Below are 25,440 nucleotides of genomic sequence, written 5' to 3' on the forward strand. Positions count from 1 at the left end.
TTGTAAACACATATGCCTCCTTCAAATTGCATATTTGAATGTGTAATTCTTGGCAATATGGCTTTAATAATACAGTGATTTCTATTCAGTGCATTTGCATATTACAAGGATTAAAAAATAAACCAGCCATTACTAGAAAAGCACAATTATGAAAATTGCCAAATACAGTTGTTATAATGAACATGTGAAAATACATAGCTAAGATAGCTTCTGAAAGGTCTAAATGAATGCAAAACCATTTATATCACACTGCAAATGAGTGCTCAGATAGGGGTGAGAAAAAATCCAAACTGCATATATTGTAGTTGTCTGCCATCATGTGGTCAATTTTCAGAATTGCAATGCCCTGATTGCAAACTTTATCAAATGAACAGAAAGCCCAACATGTTGGATTCAACAAAATCTACTGACTATCTAAAAGGGCCATACAATTTAAAAACCCGTTTTTTGAAATGTGGGACCAAATTTGAGGTGTTAATTTATTGAATAGCCCTTTTCATTAACAGCACCTGGACATTTTGACTGAATATGCCTGCGATTATTTTTTTAGGGGATGAAATTACAGCAGCTGGTTGGTCTCAACTGTTGCTCAACTCTGCTACGGTGGTGTTGCTAATCTGTGTGTTGCAAAGTGCAATAAACTGTGCTGATGTTAAATAAATTAAATATTAATAAAAACAATTACAAGCATGTGGCCCTTTATTATTTTTAATACCAACACAATTATTTCTTTACCAGAGCGCTTTTCTGCAATATGGTTTAAAGCTTTACAAAATGAGGAAACAAAATATTTACAAAATCTATCTGTGCAAACAATTATTCTTTTACATTAGCGTCAAATATATCTTTTAAAATATCTGAAAGGCATGCATAGAAATAAACTTTGGTATGTTAACAAAACTATACTAAGTTTCTCAGGAGATAAGCATTTATATACATGTGGTAGTATGTCAGTTACTATCCTTTAGTATACATTTAAACATCAAGAACCATTAACTTAAAGAACACAGAGCTCAGTAAAGCTATTGAAGAGAGTAGGGTAACGGAGTGCGTGTCACTCCAAACTGTACACATAAAATTCCCACACAGTGTTTTTCAATCAATAAGTATAACCTTGAGAATGAAATACAAACAACTTTGGCAAATAGGCACAATAACTACGAAAGACAGAAAACAGATAAACCTCATAAAACCAGTTATCACTGATACTATTTGTTAAAATAAACTGGGAATGGGAAGCTAAGAGAAACAAAATAAAGCCATGTAGTTCGATTTAAAAAGACATACAGTATTTAATTAATTTGAAAGTTTAATATGGCCATGTAATCGCTGGCAAAATAAAATCCCTAATATTAGATCAAAATAGATTATAATCATCCAGTTTTGTTTTTGAAAAATAAAAGCAGTTTTACATGTTTTCACTCAGAATACATCTGTTCTATATTTCCATCCCTTCTAATGCTTTAATAAAAATATACTTTCAATACCATTGAGTAAAACTACAACCCAAAAAAATAGTCAGTTATTGACAACTTCTACATTAACTACTGCTCAGTAGAACTAAATCACTTGTGTTTTGTCTTTTTTGTATATGTACACAGTATTCTATGCCTCGAGTCTCTTTTTAGGCTTGTCTCAAGTTATCAGGTTATTAACATTAGTAATGGAGCAAATGCTATTTAAAAGATTTAAATGAGACACAAAGCATTGCCATGTGAATGCCGCTGTATTAAAATCAAATATTAATGAAGGAAAAACCAAAATCAAAAGTAAAAAAGCAAAAATAATCTTTAAAAAAAGCTGCTGGAGGACAGTGCACACCTGCAATGCTCTTTGCTTTGCGACAGCGACCAAATGCGACCCACCAAACAAAAGCCATCATGCTGTGTCCTTGGATGATGAGGCGGATGGGATTGTGGATTTGCTCCCGTTGTGTGGCTTGTAGCTGGTGAAGCTGGGTGTGTGTATGGTTCGGATGCTCTTCGCACCTTGGCCCAGGGAGGTGGGGGAGAGGGGAGAGAGGGGGGAGGGAGAGCAGGAAGAGGAGGAGGAGGAGGAGGAGGAGGACGTTCGGCCATTTTGAGTCTGCGGTGAGAAGGAGAGATGTGGACCTTTACCAGTGTGAGTGGAGCTGGGGAGCTTGAGAGTTCCGTTAGACAGGGAGGGGATGTGGGAGGACACAGAGGCGGGGCGGGAGGGGTTGGCATGGCTGGGGCTCGGGATGGAAGACTTAGAGGAGGAAGAGGAAGAGGAAGAGGAATTAACAGGGTTAGTAGCATCTGAGTTAGGAGCAGACAGAGGGCTGTTTTTTCCAGAGCTAGGATAAAAGGCTGGGATCTTAGAAGCAGGTAAAGTAGGGGAATTGGATTTATTTTCCCCACCAGTTTTCTTAGCGCTTCCGTTAGCCTGCAAACAAAGATGCCAGGAGATATGGTTTGTCAAAAAAAGGGAAATAACGTATAAATACATAAAAAGCCAGACAACATTGAATATCACTATCGGGCCTAGGAGAAGTTAATTACAGAAAAAAAAAAAAAATTAAAACACACCCACACGAACGCACACACGACTAAAAGATGAACACACAAGCACAGCAAACGGAACAATCTGTCTTAACTGCGGAATTATTTGTGAGATCTGAAATGCAACTCGCCAAGGCAAGAGGAAAGACAGATGGAAAGACAGAAAGATGAAGAGAGAGAGGAGAGGGGGAGGGGGGTGTGGGAAAGCATCTCAAACGTCTGCCCCCGTGTGTTAGCGTGACTGTTGTGCTTTGGTTGTAGGTGGGTAAAACAGAGGATGCCTAGCAGGAGGAAGGTACCGGGTGCGGTGTGCGGGTTTAGTAAGGGGGTGCACTCAGTCCAGACACCACACAGCTGACAGGGAGTTACAGTCCTGCCAGCTGTCCAGGCCCCGGGCGCAAAGAGAACTCGAGTTGTAGACAAGCAGCATTCCTTTTTGTGTTCGTTTGTTTGGTTTTTTTTTTGGTTGTTTTTGTCCTCATCGAGATGACAAGTGCCATGGACAGTGTGGGCATGCAGAAGCGTATGGTGGTGATACAGGTAACAGTCAAGAGTCTGGAAGCATGCCGTCGAAAAAGCAGGTAAGGACAGACATCAACAGATCCAAGCTGGTCAGCTCAGCTCCGACTCATCACAACCCGATGACCCGCACAGCTTTGGCTTATCATAGCCTCAGCCTCTCCTAACTGACTTCAGCCATGAGTGCGACTCTCTCTCTCGCTCTCTCTCTCTCTCTCTCTTTACCATGAGTAAGCGAGTCCCTCCAAAAGGCAGCTCTATAGTAAAACTACCTGTCGGAACTGCCTCTGAGGGTCCTGCAGCTTTTGCTGTTTTCCTGCCTTTTCGGTGCCCCCTGGTGGCTGTCTCGATTTGGCAGACACGGGCACCGGCATCCGACTAGCAGAGGAAGCAACACTGGTGTTCTGCAAGGGTTCAAACGGGAACAAAAAAAAAAAAAAAAAACAAAAACAAAAAAAAAAAAGAGAACCACATTGGAGGCAGCAGGTAAGACAGTGACAGACAAGAGAACCCACTCAATTGGCTTAGACATTTCTGACTGTAAACACCAGAGATAGAGAGAGAACCCCATGCACTAGTGCACCCATAGGAGATACCTACATGCAGTACAAAAAAAGTCAAACAAAAACAGAGAAAGGATCAAATACCCAATCATCAGACACAAGGTGATCTCAGATTTTCAAAAGTCTGTCACTGTCAGTGAATCCAAGGTTAGAATCTCAGCAGTAGAATGAGAACCAAAAAAAAATAAAAACTGCCACCAAATCACCCGGTGCCAGTTCACAATTATATCAATCATGATCACACAGAATGTTAGCAGAAGTCTCCCAGCTTTTGTCCAGCACCTGAAAAATACATTAATAATTTGTAAAATCAGCTGTTAGAGGAGTGGGGGGGGTTTGGGGGGGGGGCGCAAAATAAAGAGCCGAAAGAAACCAAGCCACCAGCGCAAAGTGAGAAGAGCTAAAATGACACCTGTTCGCTGGTGGTGGCGGCAGTGGTGGCTGTGGTGTTGGTGTTGGGGATGACGGCTGGTCGGGGGAGGAGCTGCGGTTTGGGCTTCTTACGCAGAGGGGCCTTATTGGGTAGAGAGGGGCGAGACCGCGCTCCCTTGGGGGAGGGGACGTCCGTGTTCGCCGCCTCTCGGACCGCGGGCCCCCCTACCTGAACAGAGTACGCTCTGGACTCCTCGTTAGTGGCCTCCTCCGCGGCCCTGGGGCCCATTTCGCTAATGGTGCTCTCCAGCTGCTTGATGGTCTGCTCCAGGCTGTCCAAGGTCTTGTAGGTGCTCTTGCGGATCTCGTCCGTCCGGCAGTGCGAATCCGCCGGCGAGGGCTCGGCCGGCGGCGACCCTGGTTTTGGGGGGACGGGGGGGGCGACGTTGTTGGGTGAAGGCTGGGACTTGGTGCGGCCGATTTCGAACCTCTTGGCCTCCTTCTGCTGCTTGAGCGTGCCGTCGGGCTCCTCCTCTTCCTCGTACACCACCACCTGCAGGGTCTTTTTGCCCGTCTTCGTCCCCGTGCGGATGGCCTGCGTCAGGGCCGCCAGCTGCTTCTTGGGGAACTTGAACTTGAACTTCTTCTTGGCGTCCTGCTTGCCGTCGTCTGCGGCCGTCGGCTCGGTCTGGGCCTCCTCGGCCGGCTCGGCGGACGGCTCCCCGGAGGCCCTGCTGCGCCGGTGGCTACGGGGCTTCTCCGCGGGGCGGCTGTGCGCGGCTGCGACTACCCTATCGCTCTCAAGCGCCGCGGACTTTACCTGGAGGCCGTGCCTCTCGGGATCCAACTCCTCCTCCGCCTCCTCGTTCTCCTCCTCGATCCGCTCCTCCGACAGCATCCTCTCCAGCTCCTCCTCGGACTCAAAGATGGTGGAGAGCCGCTTGTAGGCCGACCGGATGTCCATGGGCTCGTCGAATATGATGATGACGGGCTTCTTGTTGAAGCCGTTGTCGTCCTGAGCCATCATGCCCCGGTCGTCGTCCACGCTGACGGTCTGGACCGTCTCCCCTCTGGTGTTCACGATATCCTGGTACTCGCCGCAGGACAGCGCCTGCACCCTGGTGTTCGTAATCATGAACGCGATGTTGTCGGGTGGGGGCGGGCCCTCGTCGCCGGGGAGATCGGGGCTCAGGCTGGTGTACTCCTCCACATACCTCACTCGAGCTTTGGAGGACCCCAGCACCAGCTGGTCGCCATAGTCACTGTCCGGGCTCTCCGGAGGGGACTCAAAACAGCCGGAATCCTCTTGGCTGATGAGCGAGGGCGGGGCTGAGGGCTCGGCCAATGGTGGCGGGTGCTCAGCGACGGGGGGCACTTGGATTACCTGGATCGGAGAGGCCACTACCTGCTTTCCAGGGGTAAGGGCGGGAGACGCAGGTTCTGCGGCCTCTTCTCTGGGAACAGGGCTGCCCGACGGAACCTGCGCCTCCGCCCCGGGGCCCTCGCTCGGAGGGCAGGCGGCCGCTACGCGCCGCGCGGCGGGAGGGCTCGGCTGACTCTCAGCCGCCAACGCCAGCGCCGAGATAACGGGCGCCTTGTCTGCCACTAACTGCTGCTGCCTTTGGGAAATTTCAAAAGCATTCACATTTGCAACCTGTGAGGGAGAAACTGGGGCTTCTTTGCGCTCGGGCTGGTCTTCCGCTCCCGGCGAAGGCTGCTGCTCTTTGGAGATCTGCGCTGTGACGTAGTATATGACCTGCGGGGGGCGGGTGACAAACACATCACAAACACATTTAAAATTCATCCCAAAAGAAGGAAAAGGGGATAAACGCGAAAGCCAGGACGCGATTGGCTGGCCTTCGGTGGCGGGCGGGTGACGTACCCCTGGGCTCTGTCGCATCGTGTCATTCCCGTTTTCGTCTGTGTGGGATTCTTTCTCTTCCCGCTGGAGATCCGAGTTCTGCTAGGACAGTTTACCAGGAATAACATTATTGCACAATTGCTCTCGGTGTAAGACACAAATGGACTGCAATTTTGACGCTCGCAAGGAGAAGTGCATCCATAGCCTTAACACCGCATTGGGCAATAACTAGCTTATAAGGCACCTCTACAGCTTAACTGAATAAGGCAGCGTATCCAAACCGGTGTGCCGCGGCACTCTGGTGTGCAGTCAGGCGGGGTCAGGTGTGCCGTGTGAAAACTCCTTTAAAAAAATGTTAATGTTCAAATGAATTTAAAAAAACTTAAATTAACAAATCCCATTCACAAAAGCCAAAATAAATGTCATTAAAATGAGTATCGCTTCATTAAAACCCCCGTTTTTTTTCTGTTGAGACTGGTGTGCCATGAGATTCCGTAAATTTGGAAAGTGTGCCGCGGAAGGAAAAAGGTTGGGAAATGCTGGAATAAGGGATTCAAAGGATTCCCACTAATGACAAGCTTGGAGTTTTGCTTTATTGTGCCTTTTTCTTTGGTTATCATGTTTTTACATGGAGCTTCTGTATACACGTTTACTCAAATCACAAATGCGCAGAAATGCCTTATGAGCACATACATTCACTGTACGGGATCACAAACACCCAACATGCAGGTACAAATCACTGTCCGTGTGTCTCAATAGGTTACAGATACTCACACTACAAACCCATAACGTTTACTGTATGCGTCTTGTTAGTAAAGGAGAAGGCATTTATCTGAACCCAAAGTAATATGCTTCTATGCTTCCAGGAACTATCTCTTCATTCTCATTCAAACAGAGAGATTGAGGCACACTCAAAGTAAAATTCTTTCGCTTCACTTTCGTGACTAAAATCCTTCTTATTTTTACCCCTGCAAATCCAGAAAAAAAACTTGCACATGGAAACACAAATGATCACTGCTTAATAAACTCTAAGTTAATGTATATTGAGAGGTGATATAGCTGTTTTATATGTGAGAGATAATAAAAATGAAATACTATAATGCCACTGAAGCAGTGAAATCAAGTTACATTCCAAATTCGTCTCTGAGAAAGGATAAACGGGCAAATCCAGGAAGCTTATCACGAGCAAAATCATATACTGCACATTTTGAATTATAAGGTCTCCACTGCTTTAGGCTGAAATGATAAAATATTAGTAGTAATAAGTTCAGTAAGAGGGATGTAATTTTGCAATACTGGGCCAGGCTTCAGCACTAAAGAAAAGGGAAATAACTCCATTTGTGTATATGCGCAACACTTCCTTTGAAAGTAGAATCACATTATTCTCATTGAACTCAAAGACAACACAACATAAACAACACAGTTACAGAGGAAAATAATTTAGAGGAAATACGTTGCAAAGTTAGAAATAAGAGCATGGTTTCAAAACAATATCCAGAAAAAAATGGGATTGTCCTATTCTTAAATCATCGAATGTCGTGTTAGGTTGTGATGAGATTGGGAAAGAGAGAACATCATTCCTGGGAAACTGGTTAGCAGAAGAACAGTACATGCCCAGAGGTCTGAGAATCAGGAACCAAGTCTGCAAAAAAAGCCACCCTCCTCATCACAACTAGCAGCTGCTAACATGCGTTCAGTAACCCAAAGTAATGCACTTGTTTATCCTTCAAGTTGAATCACATTATTCTGTATATCAACCTATAATATCACACTTTCAAATTTGGGAGAAACCAAATGCACTTTGGCCATTGGAAGGAAAACTATCTCTTCCCTGAAAATGTTAGGGAAGTTTCATATTTCTGTCCTGTTGCCAAAATAATATTGTTGGGTTATCTTAGATTGAAATCTTCAAGGGAAAATACAAAAATCACACTTCCTTAAAACCAAAACTGCAAACCAGAAGCACTGAATTCTGACTTTTATCATCCCTTCATTGGACTAAAGGCAGACATATTTGACTAAGCTCTCATAAAGCCAATTAGATGTACTCCTGAATTGGCAAATAATATCTGTAACAAAACATAACACTCATATGTTCCACCTTAAAAATGATAAAGGGTAGCAATTCAGGTGCAAACACATGTAATATTAAAATTAAGAAAACATTTTATGACACATGAAAAAACATTTGCTACTGTCTCGGTTTGAAAGTTCTAATGAGTTTATTTACTGCAAAAACACACATCAGACAGTCATGTTCTCAAATCAAGCCTCAAATTTCATTTCCATACATGTCACATCATCACTATGTCCAAAGATCTATCCACAAAATGGGTCCACCGATATTGGAGACATTTTTTTTTCTGCAGACTTAATTGCTATAGAATTTCAAACAGAGGGGGAAAAAACAGAAGAAAAAAGAAGAAAAAAAATCAAGAGGGCCAGGAAAAATCCACCAAGCAGTTAAAGACATCTTGACTAGGGCACGCAGCAGGTGTGTGAGTGGCAGTTAAAGGCACAGTCAGCGGTGGGCTCACTTAGTAAGTCAGACGGTCGGCAGTAGCAGGCATCTAGGTGGCCGGCTAAATGGGGGCACATTCTTTACCTTTTTGTCTTTGGGTAACATTAAGGACCCGGGCCTCAATTCTCTGACTTGGGGCTCAACTCTTGTATGTTCAATAAAACATTTTGGCCCTAAATCCTTAACAGTGCACTTCTGGAAAACCTGAGGAATCAGAATAGACTGGGGATTAGTGTACCACTCTCACTGTTATGTGCAAATATGGCCAGGGTCTGCTCGGAAGTGACACAGGTATGCTCGTTAGACTATGGGGCTTTACACACTGTATACAGTGAATGTAACAGTTGGAGTCTGCTTGTCATGTATATTCTTCCCCATGTAAAATGGAAATCTACCAAATGGCACTTAGCAACCTTATGGTATTACAAATTGACAACGGAACCCAGGGCAAGTCATTTATTGCCTTATCTCTTTAAAAAAATTCACCAAATTACACGTCTCGGTACAATTGGCAAATATGTTTCTCATTATCGCTGCATTCAGAAAGGTCAGATCACTTAGGGCCTGCTTGTGATTTTACAACACATGCGTGCCAGTGTGTCTGAGTTTGAATAAGATGTTATCTAAATGAGATCTCAGAGTAAACACACAGTGTATGCAAACGTGCTGCTGATTAAAAAGACTCCAACCACCAAAGAAGGAAATGACAGAACCCACTCCCAGACACCATGACTCAACAATGCAGTGGGGGCTTATTCCATATCAGACATGTTACCCAAAGAGAACATGAGCAATTTGTTTAAGAAGTATAGGGTACAGGTGTGTGTGTTTGTGTGTGTGCGCGTGTGTACACTATATGCGTGAGACCTAGGTCAAATACTTATTTCAAGTATTTCAACAGAGAATTTAAAATGAATTTTCAATTTTCAATGACAAACATAAAATAATATGAAATACATTTTCTTAATTTCGGTGAAAATAGATGTCTCTTTTAACAAGTATAATAAATATAATAAATAATCCTCAGTTTACTGGTGTCTAAAGGGGTAAGGCTCAGGTCTGTGAGTGTGTGTATGTGTGTGTGTGTGGGTGTGGGTGTGTGTGCGTGTTTGTGTGTGTGCAAGTGTGTGTGTGTGAGACAGTTCAGGAGCACACTGTTCATCACCTGCAGCTCTGCCATGATCTTGTCTCCTTCATCCTCCTCGTCGCAGATGGCAGAGGCCACGATGGGAGGCGGAGTCTGCGGTTTTGGCTTGATCTCCGGGGGGACCTTGCTGGGTTTGGGTGGCTGCGGAGGCGCGGCCTCTTCCTCCCCCTCCTGGAGGAAGAAAAGGACAGCTGACCCCGGATCGCATGCAGGCCGACAGCAGCCGAGCCGGGTTAATAACAGCCCTGCGCGTCAAAGAGGCACCTCGCTCGCTCGCTCGCTCGCTCACACCGAGCGCGGCACAGGATGTGATTCGGCCGCCAGGGAATGCTGTTCGACCGGCCGGTAATCCCGCCTAATGCGCAACTGACAGAGCAGACAGAGGCTGCATACCTGAGCAGAGACAGACTCCTTCCTGCTGGTGAATATCACCTCCCCTGACCTCCCGGTGGTCAGCCCGGAGCCCGGGGGGTAGTTCCGCCGGGGAGGGGGCGGGGGAGGGGACTTGCAGGCCTTCTCCGCGTTCAGCTTGGCCACTTTGTCCAGGCTGGGCTTGGCGGGCTTTTCCGGAAGGATCTTGGCTGGCTTCTCAGCCACGGGGGGAGGGCTGGACAGGGCCCGGGGCTCAGGGCTGGGCTGCACCGGCTTCTCAGGGCTCGCCTCCGGCACCGGAGCCTCTTCTGTTAAAGGCACACGCAAAACAGACGGCAGTTACAGACTGAAGACTGCGCTGTATCAATTGTTAGCACACACTCAATAAGACTCCAGCGAATCACATAATGAATCTGAAACCTCTGCCAGAGGTGTCATGTCATGTCAGCCGTTTACTTTCATCTCATACAGGGTTACATCTGCTTCACACCGCGGCTATCGTCTTCCTACAGTAATATGTGGCACGAAGGCGGGGTGAAATCAATCCATCCCAGTTCCGCTCCCTAACAGAAAGACTCTTAAGGGGTCACATTTAAGGTGTGGGAGTCATCGCTGGCTTAACTCAATATGCCCGTAGCCTGGCAACCAAGCGGCAGCAACAAAGGGAGAATGAGAGAGAGAGCGGGGGTGTGAGTTTTGGGTTACATGCTGGTCCCCGGCCCAGCTGACCTCAGTGGGGCTGCGGTGCTTGGGACACCCGATCCTGCGCTGGGCTGTCCCACCACGGCCCTCCCGAAAACAGAGCCCCCCTCGCTACAGGCGGGGCAGCGCTCCACAGCCATCAGCACACACACAAACGCCCGTCTGAAAAAGGGCTAAGTGATGCATCCGCACCGCGCTCCTCTGAACCATCATGTGGTTTTCATCCTGGCTCTTTTGACATTGCATCCGGTGACGTTTTGTCTACGATGTGCGTGGAGGCCGGAGGCAAAGCAGACTCACACCCACACCTGAAATCTGTTAGCAAGGAACAGACGGCACTGCGCAGAACTGACAGTGGCCCGGACTCCGAGGACTTCCTCATTCTGCAGCATATCCCGCCCGGAATGAATTAAACACAGACTAATCCCGCATGATCTGGCGTTAAACCTGATAGAGCCAGAGGTCCTGCATGGTCTCTGAATTTCAAAGCGCCTGTGCTCGACGTTTTGACTGCAGCCCTGTGGTTCCATATTGGCTAAAGGAATTCTGGGAGCCCTACTCCTGAGCACCTAGGAGGGGGACAGCTGGCGAAACAGAGATCAAGGCTACAGTGTTATCCCACCTGTGTTATCAGTGAGTCACTTATTCAAACTAACAATTGCATTTTTTTTTCTCAGGTAGTGAAAGCAGACCTTTGATTGGTTCATAAGAGTGACTGACATCAGCTGCCAGTTTAAACCCACTGGCTCGGCTCCCCTAGTTTTCAAATTTAAAGATGTGGCCTTACTCGGGGGCGACTCCACAGGCTGGGGCGTGTCCACCTCATCCCCCTGTACTGCAGGGGGCGCTGTAGGGGCCTCTTCCTCGCCCACCTCCAGGCTGGGGATGCCTTTCATCATGTTGGCCTGCGCCTCCTGGAGGATCTTGTCGAACTCCTTCCCGTCGTACTGACCCATGTTCTGCCTCCTCTCCGCCCACTCCTTCTCCGCGGCCTGTAGGGAGGTGAGAATGACACCAAAGGCCCCTGTTCACCCACGCCGTGCAAACATCACTCACATCTTAATCACATCTCCCTCACATCTTAATCACATCTCCCTCCAATAAACTCCTTTCAGGCGATAGCAGGAGACCTCACTCAATAAGCGGCGACTTTATCTGTTAACTTCGTATTCTTCGCTAATTAGAAAATGGCTAATTAGAGGTGTCTTTTCTCATTAGCGCTTTGTCTGATTACTTCACCGCAGCCTCCGCAGATAGCTGCCTAATTGCACCATTTACCATCACAGCTATATTAGCCAGTAAACACAGCGCAAAGGAAGGACTCAGACCAACTTCAGTAAAAAAAAACTTTTTACAGATTTATCCAGAAGACCTGAGGACAAAGCACTGTGCAAAACAAATATCCTGTGACCAAAAGCAGGCACACAATCGCACACCCCAAAACCTAACATACAAAAATATATAAACTTATAGTACATCCATAGACCTGAGGATACAAATCCGGATGTCCACATCTAAGGACACTTATTTCATAGACTTACAGATCACATGAAGAATAATAACGATAACGATAATTAGTAGTAGGCATTAGGTCTGTTGAAATGGGAGGGAACGCATCGGCAGACTGCATTCTTATGTACCTCGATAGACTTGGCCCTTTGCTTGGATTTTTCTCTGCTGCTGTGGACCTCCTCGATTAAGAGGTTCTGAGGGGCGGAGCTGTTGCTCTCGGCGACGGAGGGCGGAGGCTCCGGGTTCAGGACAGGCTTCTTGGACAGGGCGGGGCTGTTCCCCATGGTGGGGGTGCTGATTTTGGCCAGGGTTGGGGAGTGGCGCTCTTGGCTGGGGGTGAGGGGGGGGCTGGGCTGGTGCACCAGGGCGGCGGACTGCAGGGACTGCTGAATGTGCACGGGCGAGCTCTGGGCGTGGTGAATGACCAGCGGCGAGGCGGGCATCACCTCTGAGCGAATGGAGGAGCTCTGGGGCTCGGGGAGGCCGGTGGGGGAGGCGGACGAGGGCGGGGGCGGGGACGAGTCCTGCACCGCGCTGGGCGGGGGCTCTGACTCCACCACGGCAACCGCGCTGGTCTCCCTCACTACCAGACTCTCTGAGCCTTTAAAAGGGCCGTCTGTGACAAGCCTGTGGGAACAGAATTTCCAGTGTGACACTTGATCGCTTCACTAAGACAAGAAACACGTATTTGCATACACACACGCACATACACACACACACACACACACACACACACACACGTACACACGCACACCCACACACGCAGCCAGGTGCTGCGATACACTCCTGATTGTGCGTGGCGAGCAATGCCTGCAGACTGAGATCATTAGCGCCATATCTGTGCCTGGCAGGAACGTGACAGCGACGCAGGCGGCCGCTATCGGCTGTGACAGGAAGGAACGGCATCGCGGATGACGCGCTCAGATGAATTCGGCTGAGCGCAGCGGCGGAGCAAAAATCACATTACCGGAGGGAATCTAGCATCCCTGCGCCTGACATTTTTATGGAAATGAAGACTCCGCCAAAGCTAAATTTCTCTTAAATGCATTCACAGATTGGTTCAACGCGAACGCAGCGACACAGTCAAAACAGATTTATTTTCATGATTTCCAGAGAAGATGCGCCTTGCTAAGGCTGTCACTATGATCTGCATCTCTGTAATGAAAGATCCCGCAAAATATCACAGATCAGGGCAAGTCTCGGCAGCCGGTGTCAATGTCACAAACGCCAATGACAGGCCGAAGGCCTGACGCCTTTCTGTGAAGGTTAATGCTATGCTTGAGAGGTCCCTACCGCTTTATTTCTCCTAAAATGGAGTCCGACGTCAGTTATCAATAGTTCTGAACACTGTTCTCTAATGCACCACCGCAGTGTAAACGTGCTACAGCCCAGCAGAGCTTCTCAGGATGTCAAATTAGTGTCTCTCAAAAGTTAAAAATAACAACAGGGTTTTACACTTGACTACCTTATTACATAAGACACACTTGCATGCAAGCTCAAAGGATAAAGAAATGGAGCATAATTCAAAGGCTGTTCAAGCTTTAATATTTATATACTCTTATTTAAGCCCTTGCTGCTTTTATTTACATTATTTAGTGTGCACTGCAGTATGAATTAACCATTAGCAATTGTCTTACATATTAGTCGCTATATTTGTATGCTGCCTTGCTTGACAGGGCTTTCTTAAAATAGATATTAAATCCCTTGAAGTGTGTATCAGCAGTGAAAGATAAGTTAAAAAAGTACATTTGCATGTACAGACGACACAATGATGTGTCCTCTCTCAGGGGAATTCTGGGTACAATCCACCTTTGTCAGACATGACAAAGGGAGAGCAGAGCGTCCTAAACCTCAACCCTCCACAACATGGAGCCAGAGATGGCAAGGGGAGGGTTCATGAAATCCACAAAGGGCGGAGCTCTCATGTGCTCACTGATGTGGGCCTGTCATTGTGCCTTAATGCGGACAGCAAACTGTTCTGATTTGCTCAAGTCAGTGATTGACAACTCACTTCAGCTCCACCCATTATGGGGCTGATGAGGCCGTGCTCTTAAGCGTCCGCAGGTGGATGAGTTACCTCCTCAGGCTGCTGAGTGTCTCCGTCAGGTTCTTCACCCGCTTCAGCATGCTGTCCAGCTTGTGCGGCTCCTCCTTCAGGAACTTCACGGCCTCCACCTCCACCCGCAGCACCGCCCGCATCTTGGTCTGCAGGGCCGGGAACTCCCCTGCGGGGACGGGGCACACGGGCGCGGTCAGACAGGTGCCGGCGGTGCTGCGTTTTCGGCATGTCGCGAGCAGGCCGCTCGGGACTCACCTTTGAGCCCCGCCAGAGACTCGCCCACTTTGCGCAGGCCCACCGCGCCCTCCTCCACGTCCTTCAGCGTCACCGCCCTCTGCACCGCGCTGGACGCCGAGTCCTTCTTCAGCTCGTCCACGTACTGCTCCAGCTCCCTGCAACACAGGCGCCGCGGCCATTAGCACGCCGCTCCTGCTCCGCGGATCACAACGGACGCCGGGCTGCACGTCCACAACTAGCTGAGCATGGGAAAGCATTGCAATACCAGCAGTGAGCATCAGAGGGCAGTGTGAGAACATTTACTTTCCCCAGGCTTATAGAAAAGCTTGAGCAGTAGGTCGCCTTCTGAGTACGAGTTCATCAAAAAAAGGAAAGGAATAAATTAAAGAAGGCATGTTTTGTCTCCCTGCGCTGGACTGAACAAGTGAACAAATGTGCTTTGTACACTGCGCCTGCATTTTGTAGGAAAACTCGTCCTTGCTGCAGATCCTGCTACTGCCAGCTTCTGACATAGTTGTAGCACAGATTTCAAAGCCAGATATCTCCCAGATATCTCAAACTGTGAACCAGCACACACAAGAACACTTTTATAAACCCCATTGTCACCAATACATGTCAAGCAGGTTGTGAGTCATCTTTATGATCTCTTATATGACAAATAACAACATCAAACCAAACAGTGAAGCTGACTGAAACTTTGCGGGCGTGCTAAAATCGATTTTTGCTTTAGACAGTATATCAGCAACAGGTGCTGCACTGGATTACTGTCACACCTTATAACCACACCCACCACTTCCCCGTGCTTTCACAATCAAAACACGGGCTCCTCTCCAAGCCTTAGGAAAGCAACAAAAAAAAAAAAAGAAGAAAAAAAACTGGCAGCGACGTTTCATAAGCCTCTTATCTGAGACCACTGAGAAAAGTCACGGGAAGAATTCCTCTGAAGACACACGGAGCAGGAACCGGTCTGACCCGTTTCCACGATCTGCCCTGACAAACACCTGACAAAACCCCGCTTTAATGTCTGCAGTGGAAACTGCGCACAAGCACCAAACAGGTGTGAGAAAGCGCTGCATCATTCGGAAGGCAATTTTTCTGTTAGAAGTTGAAGGATTTACTCCTTTTATCTGCTCGAAAATTATGGCTGTTTCAACAGACGTCTCCACGGCACCCCCCTCTCCCTTCTGCCTGCCGCAGGTATGCTGCAGCCCCGCCCACTTTGCTCACCTCATGGGACACTTCCTTCTTCAGGCTGAGGCTACGACAGGGGATCTCAAACTCAAATCTTGGAGGGCTGCAGCGCCCGCTGCTTTTTTGGGGGGGGGGGGTGTTCTCACACTTGAGTGGTTAACGTAAGCCACTGATTGGCTACAGAGTCCACACCCCTTGTTTCCACGGATTAAACAGGCTGCTGACAGAAAACAAGTCACCCAAACCTGCAGGCACTCTAACACTCTGGGGCTGGAGTGTGACACCCCTGCTTTATACAGTTAAGTCATTAAGACTGTCAGAATATGTTTTTAACTTTTATTCTGTTCTGGGCAGCCTCCTACATTGTATTTACACACACTTACACGCTTCCTGAGCTTAAAATATCACAACTGCCTCTACCGTGAAAAAAATCCATTACATTTGAGTGTGAACAGAGGTGTCAAATCCCTTCTATCCAATATGGTGTCGCCTGAGTTTTGTTAGTAGAGTAATGCCATCTCTTCAGGCCAAGCTTACTCTCCTGTTCTTTCTCGTTTGCATCTTAAACAGTAGTGGGATTGCAGACAAGGGCCTGGCTGAGTACCAATGCAAACACCCATCCAGTTCAGACTAATTCTCCCTCAAAAAGAGCAAGAATGTTCTGTTTGAGATAGTTATCTGAGCAAATGTTGACCACGGACAGAGGCCTGATCTCACAAATTAAACAGCAGGAAAAGGGCTCATTTGCCATTCATATTGGCAACATAAAAAGAACATAAAAAACCACAAAAAACAAAAAAACAGCTGAGGCTGACATAGTTTTGCGCTCTTTTTTTCATGGTAAAAGGCAAAGATTGGAAACACCTGAGAACAATCATGAAAATTGGGGGCATTAAAGACTCGGTTATACAATGCTTTTTTTTATACATAAAAGAGTGCCTAAGTAAAGGTAGGCCGAAGTGAGTTTCTCCGCACAGTACAGCATGCACTCACAGGCTGCCAGGTGCTGTCTGTCAGAGACACACCTCATCTCTGCATTGCCAGGGAAGGATGGTTTCAGTCAGGGGTTACAGGGTCTCACCACTCAATAGCGACCCCCCCCCTCTCCCCCCGGTCGACTGTGTGCCGAAATCGAGAGCGGAGGTTGCAGTAATTAGCGCTGATATAATTATATGATTAGCCATTCCAAATTCAGAAGAAAAAAGCAGTAGAAAGAAAGAGAAACAGAGAGTGGTCCCTGCACCCAGTAGTGTGCTAGGTTGTATAACAATAATGGGCTCACAGGGGAGTACATCTGAGAGAGGGCACACGCTTCAGCTGCCTCGGTCCTGGTGTGTGTGTGTAGGGGCGCAGCGCTAACCCCAGAGGCGCCGCCGGCCGTTTTAAACGAGGAGAGAGGAGGAACGGAGTGTCCAAAACCCACACTGGCGCTGTGGCGCTGGCTCTTACCCCAGCTGGACCAGCACCCTCTCCTCCATGCTCAGGTACTTGTGCCTGTCCTCCTCCACCAGCACCCTCTGCCGCTGCGCCGGGTCCTCCAGCCTCTTCACCGCCTCCACCAGCTTCCCGCTGATCTCCTGCTCCGCCCGCTTCACCATCAGCTTCAGCGTTTCCTGGTTCTGCAGCTGTGACAAGCAAACACGCACGCACAGGCTCAACATCGTGTCAGTGCGAGCACAAGGCCCCAATACTGACGGACCTACTGAATCAGACTTACAATACTGAGCTCCAAAAATGTACGCATGTACATACATGGCACTCATTCACACTAACAAAGCACACTTACGTCACATGTACATACAAAAATACACGCAGACATACAGGCACACACACACACATACATGCACACACACACACACACACACACACACATGATTATGGACACACAAACACATGGTTAGAATTGCAGAGGTACACACAAGCATTCCAGCTCACATCACAGCGGACCACAATCCACACCCCAATTACCAGCAATAATGCTATCAGAAAGGCCATAATCATCAGCGCTGCTGTGATTACCCTCAGCCCATCTCTGAGCCTCTTTAAGTACGCTTCTAATTCTCCCGTTAATAATGAGGCCGTAACTAACAACCATAACTTAGTTGTTAAGTCACAAGGACATTTCACAGGCTAGTACACACTAAAACTATCAGTAGCAAATTCTTTACGAAGTGCTCAAAATAACATTTTACTGGATAATTCTCCTCCATGAAATGAAAACAATACATCAACACTGACAGCAGAAAAAAACATTCCCCCACTAGGTGCATTAACATCGATTATTTATTACGATTAATATGTCATTATGCCTCAAAGTCATATATAATTTTGTGGTATAAGCAGCACAAATTACATAAAGAATAATGGCTGAAGATCTTCACTAGCCTCCCCTCTAACCTAAAAAAAAATGAAAGTTCTTTGAATATATATGGCTGCTCTAAAATCAATGCCAACACAGAACCGTACAGAAAATAAATTACAAATCCAATATCCACAAACTCAGCCGGAGGCGGCAGTCAGTTCTTGTTCATGAAAGTAAAATTCCAAGCTGGCTTTTAGTGTGGTGTGTAATCACCTTTTTTTCAGAGCGCAGCAATTCACAGTTAGGCATTTAAAAGACAGAAAAGTTACTTCCAGATACTGAAAGGATAACTAACAGGAAGAGGAGGCTATGCAGCTGAGCATATCCACTCCTTATTGGAGCCGTAATGAAGGGGGGTGAGGGGGGGCAGTGACATCACCTGCAGCTGTCTCATCTGGAGGAGCTGCAGCCGCAGATCCGAGACGTTCTTCCGGAAGTGGGCCAGGTTGGCCTGCAGGGGTGCGGGGGCCGCGAGGGGAGGGGGCGTCGGAGAGCTTTCGGCCGGGCTCTTGGCCGCGAGGATGGGCGAGGCTCCTGTAAGGAAGTGAGAGAGAGGGGTCTGCTCAGTTCACTGGAAACAAACCGGCTGGCTAATCAAGGCGCCTGTGTGCGCGGATGGGCTGTGCTTCCTGTGCTGAAGTCCAGAGCATGAAGGGGACTGTGAAGGGGACTGGAGGCCTCCTACTGCATCCCTGAGGTTATCACTGCATTATATGCGAAACGTAGTGCATCAGCACCGAACCAAGACAGCCAGCCACAAAGTCTGAACTGATCATTGGATACTTGTGTGGAAGCTGTCCCTTTTCAGGATGAATCACATCTCCCATTTTTTAACAGCTGGATATTTATTCATGTTAGCATCCATGTTAAGAGCTACGACTGCAATGCCCCACCCAGGATTTAAAACAGCTGCAAGTAAGTCACGAAGTCTAGCTTGATACCCACAATGCACTGCATGTCCCTTTCAGCCTGTCTACACTGGGTAGATTCTAGAACCTCACATTTCAGGACCTGGGTCTGAAATGCAGATACCTCTGAGAGGTTCAAACGGGACAATCTTTTTATTCCCCCCCCTCACCCCCCTCCCTCCCCTCCCCCCATCCATTTAAATTTTTCACTGCGTTATGGACTTGGACGCCGCACAACAGCTCAGACCGCATTCCAGAGGACCGCTCTGTGGCTTGATTTAATACCGTAATGTTTGTTAATGAGGGTGCCTGCTCTCCGCAGATTCACACAGGCAGGCAGACGCTGCCAACACGCCGCCGCCGCGCTGGCATCCCAAAATAAATCAGGGACGGCCCTACTGCAGCCAGTGCGAAGAAGGGGGCAGGTTCACAGCACTGCGGCTGCAGCACCGTACGGCTCCTTCTCGCCATATCGGCAGAGAACACGTTCCTCTGGAGGAACCCAGAAGTCCCAGAGGAGATGAAACGCAGCGCGTATTTCCAAAGGCCGGAGAGACCTTCCCAGCTCGCGCTGAAAATTGTCCAGAGTGTTTTTTCATCGCCGCCTTAAACAGCGATCCGAGGGAGACAGGCCTTAGCGTTTGGGAGCGGGCGAAACAAAGCGCGCCCGCCGCAGCTGCGCCTAATGAATTCGCTGGCTGTGATTCGCTCGGGCGTGTCCGCGGCGTTATGCAACGCCACGCCAAGCCTGGGAAACTGCCGCCGCGTCGCCCGCGTCGCCGCGCTGAGATCTCCCGCGGCGGGGGGGGGGGGGGGGGGGGAACGGCGAACCTAACCGCCGAAAAGCCCTCCAGCCACGGCTGTGCGCGCACAGCAAACGAAGGATCGCGCACACCTGTCACCGTGGAGACGCCTCTGGCGGTTGGCACACCGCGGTGACCGGAGGCTGAGGCAGGGACCGCGCTCTAACCAAGCCGGCTGAGGCTGCCGCAGCCTCCCCTCCAGCTACACGCTAAGTGAATGGGAGTAATACCCAGGCCAATGAACAGCACCAACTCCATGGTGAGCGCCGCTGTGCAGTGTCAATGCGCCCGTTGTTGCTGCTGACTGAGAGATTGTTGATTATGCCACTGCACTCAGAATGACATCACGAATGACAAATGCGTCAAAGAGCAGTACGGGTTGAACACAGTGATTTACGAACGTGATTAATTCTGTGTTGCAATAATCAGCATAGCCGCTTCGTAAGATATGAAGGGCCATGCTGTTTGGTCTTTATGTAATCATAGAAGCCAAATGATTACGTTGGCCAGACAATAAATTCTTCTGAACTAAGACCAGGAAGTCTGAAATGACAAGGAAGTCCAGGTTCTTAGGAAGACATAATAGATTGTAGATTCTGGACTCTAGACTCCATGGTTGAGTTGCTTCCTAGACGAGATGGCCATGCTTGATTTTAACAATGTGTTTCACAACACTTAACTCGTGCCAAATCAAAGCGCTTCGCTGGTCCGGTAAAGACCGGTTTGTTTCAGCTTCACTGTGTCCCCGGCGCAACTTTCTGTTTTATCACGACTCCATCAGGCGACAGCCACAGACTGAATCAATGTCAGCCTCCTCGAAACCGAAAATAAAGTTCATAACAGCACACTGCTGTGTTGCTGCCTTGTGATGAGAATACAACAGACAGACATCAACCAGAAAAACAGCTTTTTGGGAACTATCTGTTCAAATTCACTGTTTAAATGACAGCATTTCCTGACTACAAGAGTCTCTGTGCATGGGCTTTCATTTAAAGAGTTAAATCCCAACACCTCCCCCACCCCCCGGGCCCCTAGATCTGAATAAATGTTTCCTGCAAAATGGGCCAATCCACGCTCACTATTTCACATGACCCCGGCACTTGAAAGATCAAGATCATGTCTGGTCTTGAACATGGGGGCTCTCATCCACACAATAAAAGTCCCCCCCCTTTCACAAAGGGTCCTTATAACGCCCTGCAGAGCTACGCAGGTGTCTGCTGGAATGTTTTTATTCTTCGTGTGAAAGGGCAGGAGCGTGTGCGTGATGCCATACTGAGCGGCAGGCAGCAGACGCACTGCAGACGCACTGCAGACGCACTTCAGACGCACCGCAGACGCACTGCAGACGCACCGCAGACGCTGACGCGCGTACACAATGACCCGGTAATGTGAGAAAAGCGGCGCTCACCTCCGCTGTTTGCGCTGTGGACAGGGGACGCCCTCTTCACCATTTTGTCACTGCAAATGAGAGAGAGAAAGAGAGGGATAATAAAGACCTGTTGAGGCGGGTTTCGTCGATGAGGCATTAAAGACAGCACAATTTGAGAAGTGACAGGTAACTGGATTAGTCCAAGCAAACACACAGGCACTCAGATCGATATGATCCACCGAGTGGAAAGCACACCATAAACCAGTGCCGTCCCCTCCCCCGAGCAAATATGGAGAGGAGTATGCCCACCTGAAATACCTACATATCTTTACCGCCACGGCTGCAGGGGATGCGCGCTTCTGGATCCACGGGCAAATTCAATAATGCTCCTCTTTATTGGGCTATTTCACAGACCACAAGCCCTGAGCTACTGTAAGGCTAAATCAAGCATTTAGTCCGCAACCTTGTCCAGCTGTACCACCGGCTCCAAGAGCAGTGAAAATGGCAGCGTCTTTTTTTTCAGCGTCTGTTTTTCCCCTAGTCACTTACACACATCTTACAGAGAGCCGCAGAACCCTCTTCATCAGCAGGGATTTTTCTTTTTACAGGCCATGTTTTAAGCCAGCTCTGCGTGACCCTGTTTGGGTCACGGAAGTAATCCCCACAGGAATGCTGGTGGAGCAGCGGGGGCCGCTTCTACACCTGCTCAGAGAGCTCCACCCGAGAGAGGAACCACCGCCTCCACGTCCCGGGGCACTCAACGTGGCTTCCGAGTGAAATGAAGGTTGATGATAACGGCTTCATAAAGCCTGATGCACACACTGCCCTGGAGATCAAACAGAGGCCTTCGCTGCAAGCGATCCCAAAGCCCCAGCCCTTCCTCCCCCTGGCCTCTCAGTGTGGAGGACAATACGCTGCACTGATTTAATGGTGTGAGCTCCTAATCCTTCTCTAACACACAAAGACCGGGATGTTTCTGAAATGGCCCCCTCCGACCTCGACCGTCCGCCAAAGAAAATTGATTCAATACCGCTCTTCATCCCGCCATTTCACTTGAGAAAATATTTTTCTGAATGATCCGCATCGGCGGAGATGATATGGAAAACTCGTTTATCTGCTGTTATTGCTTTTCTGCTTGCCTGGAAGGAGAGGCTTATCTCCGAAAACTCCCATGATCCCCTCTGTCCTCGCTCACCTGGAGGCCTCCTTGGCACTGCTGGCAGTTGGCCCTTTGAAAAGTGCGTGCTGAACAAGCCCTGTTAGACTGGCAATCTGCTGCTCCATGGCCTTCATTCGCTCTCTGCAGCAGACACATTGAAAAAAAAAAAACTTTATTACCTTCCAAAAACTGCACTACGCATGCATCACAGACACGTTTCACATGGGATGGCCGTCTGTGATGCATGGCCGGAGATTCTGAAACCGTTGCTGGCCCTTTCTCGCAAAACCTCAACACATTAATTGCCTGCGACAAAGATTGCTCTCTATTATCGTACAAATGATAATAAACTTTATTACTATATTAGTATTTATCTGCCAGCCTTTCCTCTGCATTAGTGAGTTTATGTTCATGGTTATTTATGACTTGACTTAAAGCAAACGTGCGTAAGTGTTACTGTTTTACATTTTCTTTTCAAATACCAGTACAAAGCATCACAAAAGGAAGCCTTGCTGTAAAGACTTTGCAGGCAGCAATGTCAGTGTCGAGCGGACGCTGGCATCGTTAGCCACAGATTCACTGTTTCCATAGTGGATTCCATTAAGGGAGCAACCGGCGATGCAACAGCGTGTTTTGTTCCCACTCATTCATCGCCCTTCACTTATTTATCAGCTGACCAGATCCCCCTCCTACGCTGGAATTCCTCTCTTCTGTCCTCCATGAAATGGAGACTGTTAACAACCGACCGCTGCAGCGGCCGCAGGACGCGGGTCAGCTGCCGCGGGGCTTGGGGTGTGTGAGGCGACCTCCATGCCAGCACTGCCACGGGAGCACAGACCCCCTAGCTGCTGAGCCCGGTCAGATGGCACTACGTCGGGTGAGAGCCCCCACGCACACGGGCGCTCAGCTCAGAAGGAGAGTGCGTGCGTGCGAACAGAAAGAGGCGAATCCACGGCGCGACTGCTCAACTTTTCAAAACAGAGATAGTGCGGACCGAGGAAGGCGTTCGATAAGGAGGACACGTGTAACTTTGGCGCGAAGCGTCACAGCTGCCCAGGGAACAGACACCAGCAAACAGACTCAAACGCAACCATTTCAAGGACATCTTTTTTTGCTCCTACGAAAACAAATTTAAAAAAACTATCACAGGAGAATAAGGAGCTGACCAACAGCATGGCATGTCTTTAATCATCTAATGACGGCTTCCCTAGATTCTCTCGAGGGCTTCAAGTCCATAGCGTTTCCTGGTTCACAACTGAAGGAGCTGGACCGAGTCACATGGAGTTTCTCATTACGGTTGAGCCTCCTGTCTGTCCCTACGACACAGCCTGTCACTGACACGTCAACGCCAGATGAGCTCCTGGTGAAAGCAGGAAACAGCATCAGACCAGAGTCCGCTGCTGAGCCCCTGTTCGCTTCGCGACTACGTCTCCCATGCTCCGGGGAATCTGAAATGAAAACTTCATGTGACTGAGTAGCTCGTTGGAATTTGCATAATTTGCCTAAAGGAAATGAAAATGGAAGGCGCTCTTTGAATTATGCGCACAGTAAGTACCTCGCTGCTGTACCTCTAAATGTGTACAGTGAACGGACACACAACCCAGCTCACCTTAATCCCCATGATCCGACATGTATCCAATACGAATACGGAGCACACATTTTAAGCCAAGTCTCCATACTCCGTGGGCATATTGTTTAATAAAGTTTCAATAAAAAATTCCAATAAGTTTTGTTTAGTTAAATATCAGTGCCATGGCCACAGATTCCCTCAGATGAAAATCAGAGAACGACCTGAGCTGATTTTAATAAAACAGCGTGTTTGTGTTGCCCTGTTGGTCCCGCTGAAAAGCTTGCGGTACGTTTGATCCCGATCGCTCTTTCACAGAATTAAGTACGGCAGCGATTCAAAAGGCCTGCGATATACGGTCAATATTTTCTTTGGTATTCGCTGAAAGCATCTACCCGATGACCTCGCTTAGCCATGCCAAAAAGACAACCCTTGATTCCTGTGCCGGGTAGATTTCTTGTACGGCTTCCTGTAAATATTTGCTCCACCCTTCAATCACACAAAGCAGCACTCCGAAAATAGCCACAAACTTTATTGCCAAATAACAGAATGCAAGGAGGCATACTTAAAAAGGAACTGCTTATTATCTAAAAGAAAAGAAAAAGGAAAACATTTTATGGGTGGATATTTTCTGAAGTCTTTCGTTTTTAGTACATTCCAATGATCTGACACTCATAGGAAGGAAAAGCCGGTTATAACTTGCTGGAGAGTTTTAGTTTTTTTTTTCTGCCATTTTGCGATTAAAAATGCTGACTTGTGCAACACGCAACAGCAGCCATGTTTGACTGCCACAATTACATACTGCCACAGAGACATATCGACATGCATACACTCTTCATCTTGGGGGGGGGGGGTGTGGGGGTCCTACCGTGTCTGAGGGTCGTTGGAGGACATGGCGTGGGGCGGCCTGTCCCCCTGTCCCATCGGGAGGTCGGGGATGACGGGCGAGGCCATGTTGCTCCTGGCCTTGGTAACCGTCTCCACGCCGCCCGAGCTGTCCTTCCTGAAGGAGTGGCGCACGGGCGAGCCCCTCTCCATCTGAATGCCCTGCGGCGGGATGTGGGCGGCCTGGCCGGGGTGGATGTCCACCAGCCGCACGTCGGCCATTCTGTGGGGCGACGGGGGCGGGGTCTTGGAGCCCAGGGTGGGCAGCTGGCTGTCGCCGTACTTGCGGGACTTCTGCCTGTAGAGGCTGTGGTGCTCGGCGCCGTCCGAGCTCATGGTGGAGCTGGCGTAGGAGCTGTTGGAGCGGACGGAGGCGCGGTGGAAGCCGCCCATGCCGTGGTCGGGGACGTCCCCCGGGTGGCCGCTGTGGGACGAGGCGATGCTCAGGCGACCCTCGTGCATCAGGTAGGGGTCGGCGTACAGGCCCTCTCCCCGCGCCAGGGCCACGCCCTTGCTGCTCACGTCCTCGTCGGGCTTGACGTCCCGCCGCTCCAGGATGGCGCTGGGGCAGGGCGAGACGGAGCGGTTCGGGGGCACGCTAGACAGCCGGTCCCTGGGGAGGGTGGCGTTGCCGGGCATGGCCCCCCCGCGGGGCCCGTAGGGGATCCTGGAGGGCGAGGGGGGCATGGAGAGGCCAGCGTTGGGCGGCAGAGTGCCTGCCATGGGGTGGGCCGCGGGGGGGCTCATGGGCTGCCGACTCAGAGTGAGCTGCCCCTCCCTGCCCCCGTACAGCATCTCCCTGTGCATCT

At 49.0% G+C, this 25,440-nt stretch overlaps 1 protein-coding gene across 18 annotated transcripts in view; it reads right to left on the reverse strand.

The window, feature by feature from the left end:
* Nucleotides 1-694: 694 nt before the first annotated feature.
* Nucleotides 695-25,440, reverse strand: part of si:ch211-285f17.1 (sickle tail protein homolog) — a 170,390-nt gene continuing 145,644 nt past the window's right edge. For 10 of the 18 annotated variants that reach the window (XM_064332795.1, XM_064332787.1, XM_064332790.1 and 7 more), the window contains 16 exons: nucleotides 24,615-25,438; nucleotides 22,216-22,320; nucleotides 21,060-21,109; nucleotides 18,320-18,474; nucleotides 17,028-17,203; nucleotides 14,406-14,542; nucleotides 14,169-14,316; nucleotides 12,220-12,718; nucleotides 11,367-11,571; nucleotides 9,899-10,185; nucleotides 9,524-9,676; nucleotides 8,443-8,562; nucleotides 5,859-5,939; nucleotides 5,622-5,732; nucleotides 3,314-3,445; nucleotides 695-2,406 (listed from right to left, as the gene is read on the reverse strand). In XM_064332795.1, the coding sequence (XP_064188865.1) occupies nucleotides 1,879-2,406; nucleotides 3,314-3,445; nucleotides 5,622-5,732; nucleotides 5,859-5,939; nucleotides 8,443-8,562; nucleotides 9,524-9,676; nucleotides 9,899-10,185; nucleotides 11,367-11,571; nucleotides 12,220-12,718; nucleotides 14,169-14,316; nucleotides 14,406-14,542; nucleotides 17,028-17,203; nucleotides 18,320-18,474; nucleotides 21,060-21,109; nucleotides 22,216-22,320; nucleotides 24,615-25,438 (3,711 nt within the window). In that variant the 3' untranslated portion in view covers nucleotides 695-1,878. The remainder of the gene's footprint in view (nucleotides 2,407-3,313; nucleotides 3,446-5,621; nucleotides 5,733-5,858; nucleotides 5,940-8,442; nucleotides 8,563-9,523; nucleotides 9,677-9,898; nucleotides 10,186-11,366; nucleotides 11,572-12,219; nucleotides 12,719-14,168; nucleotides 14,317-14,405; nucleotides 14,543-17,027; nucleotides 17,204-18,319; nucleotides 18,475-21,059; nucleotides 21,110-22,215; nucleotides 22,321-24,614; nucleotides 25,439-25,440) is intronic. The other 8 variants (XM_064332791.1, XM_064332797.1, XM_064332799.1 and 5 more) reach the window with 7 other exon arrangements.

The sequence above is a fragment of the Anguilla rostrata genome, chromosome 4 (assembly GCF_018555375.3).
Source record: "Anguilla rostrata isolate EN2019 chromosome 4, ASM1855537v3, whole genome shotgun sequence".
NCBI lineage: Eukaryota > Metazoa > Chordata > Actinopteri > Anguilliformes > Anguillidae > Anguilla > Anguilla rostrata.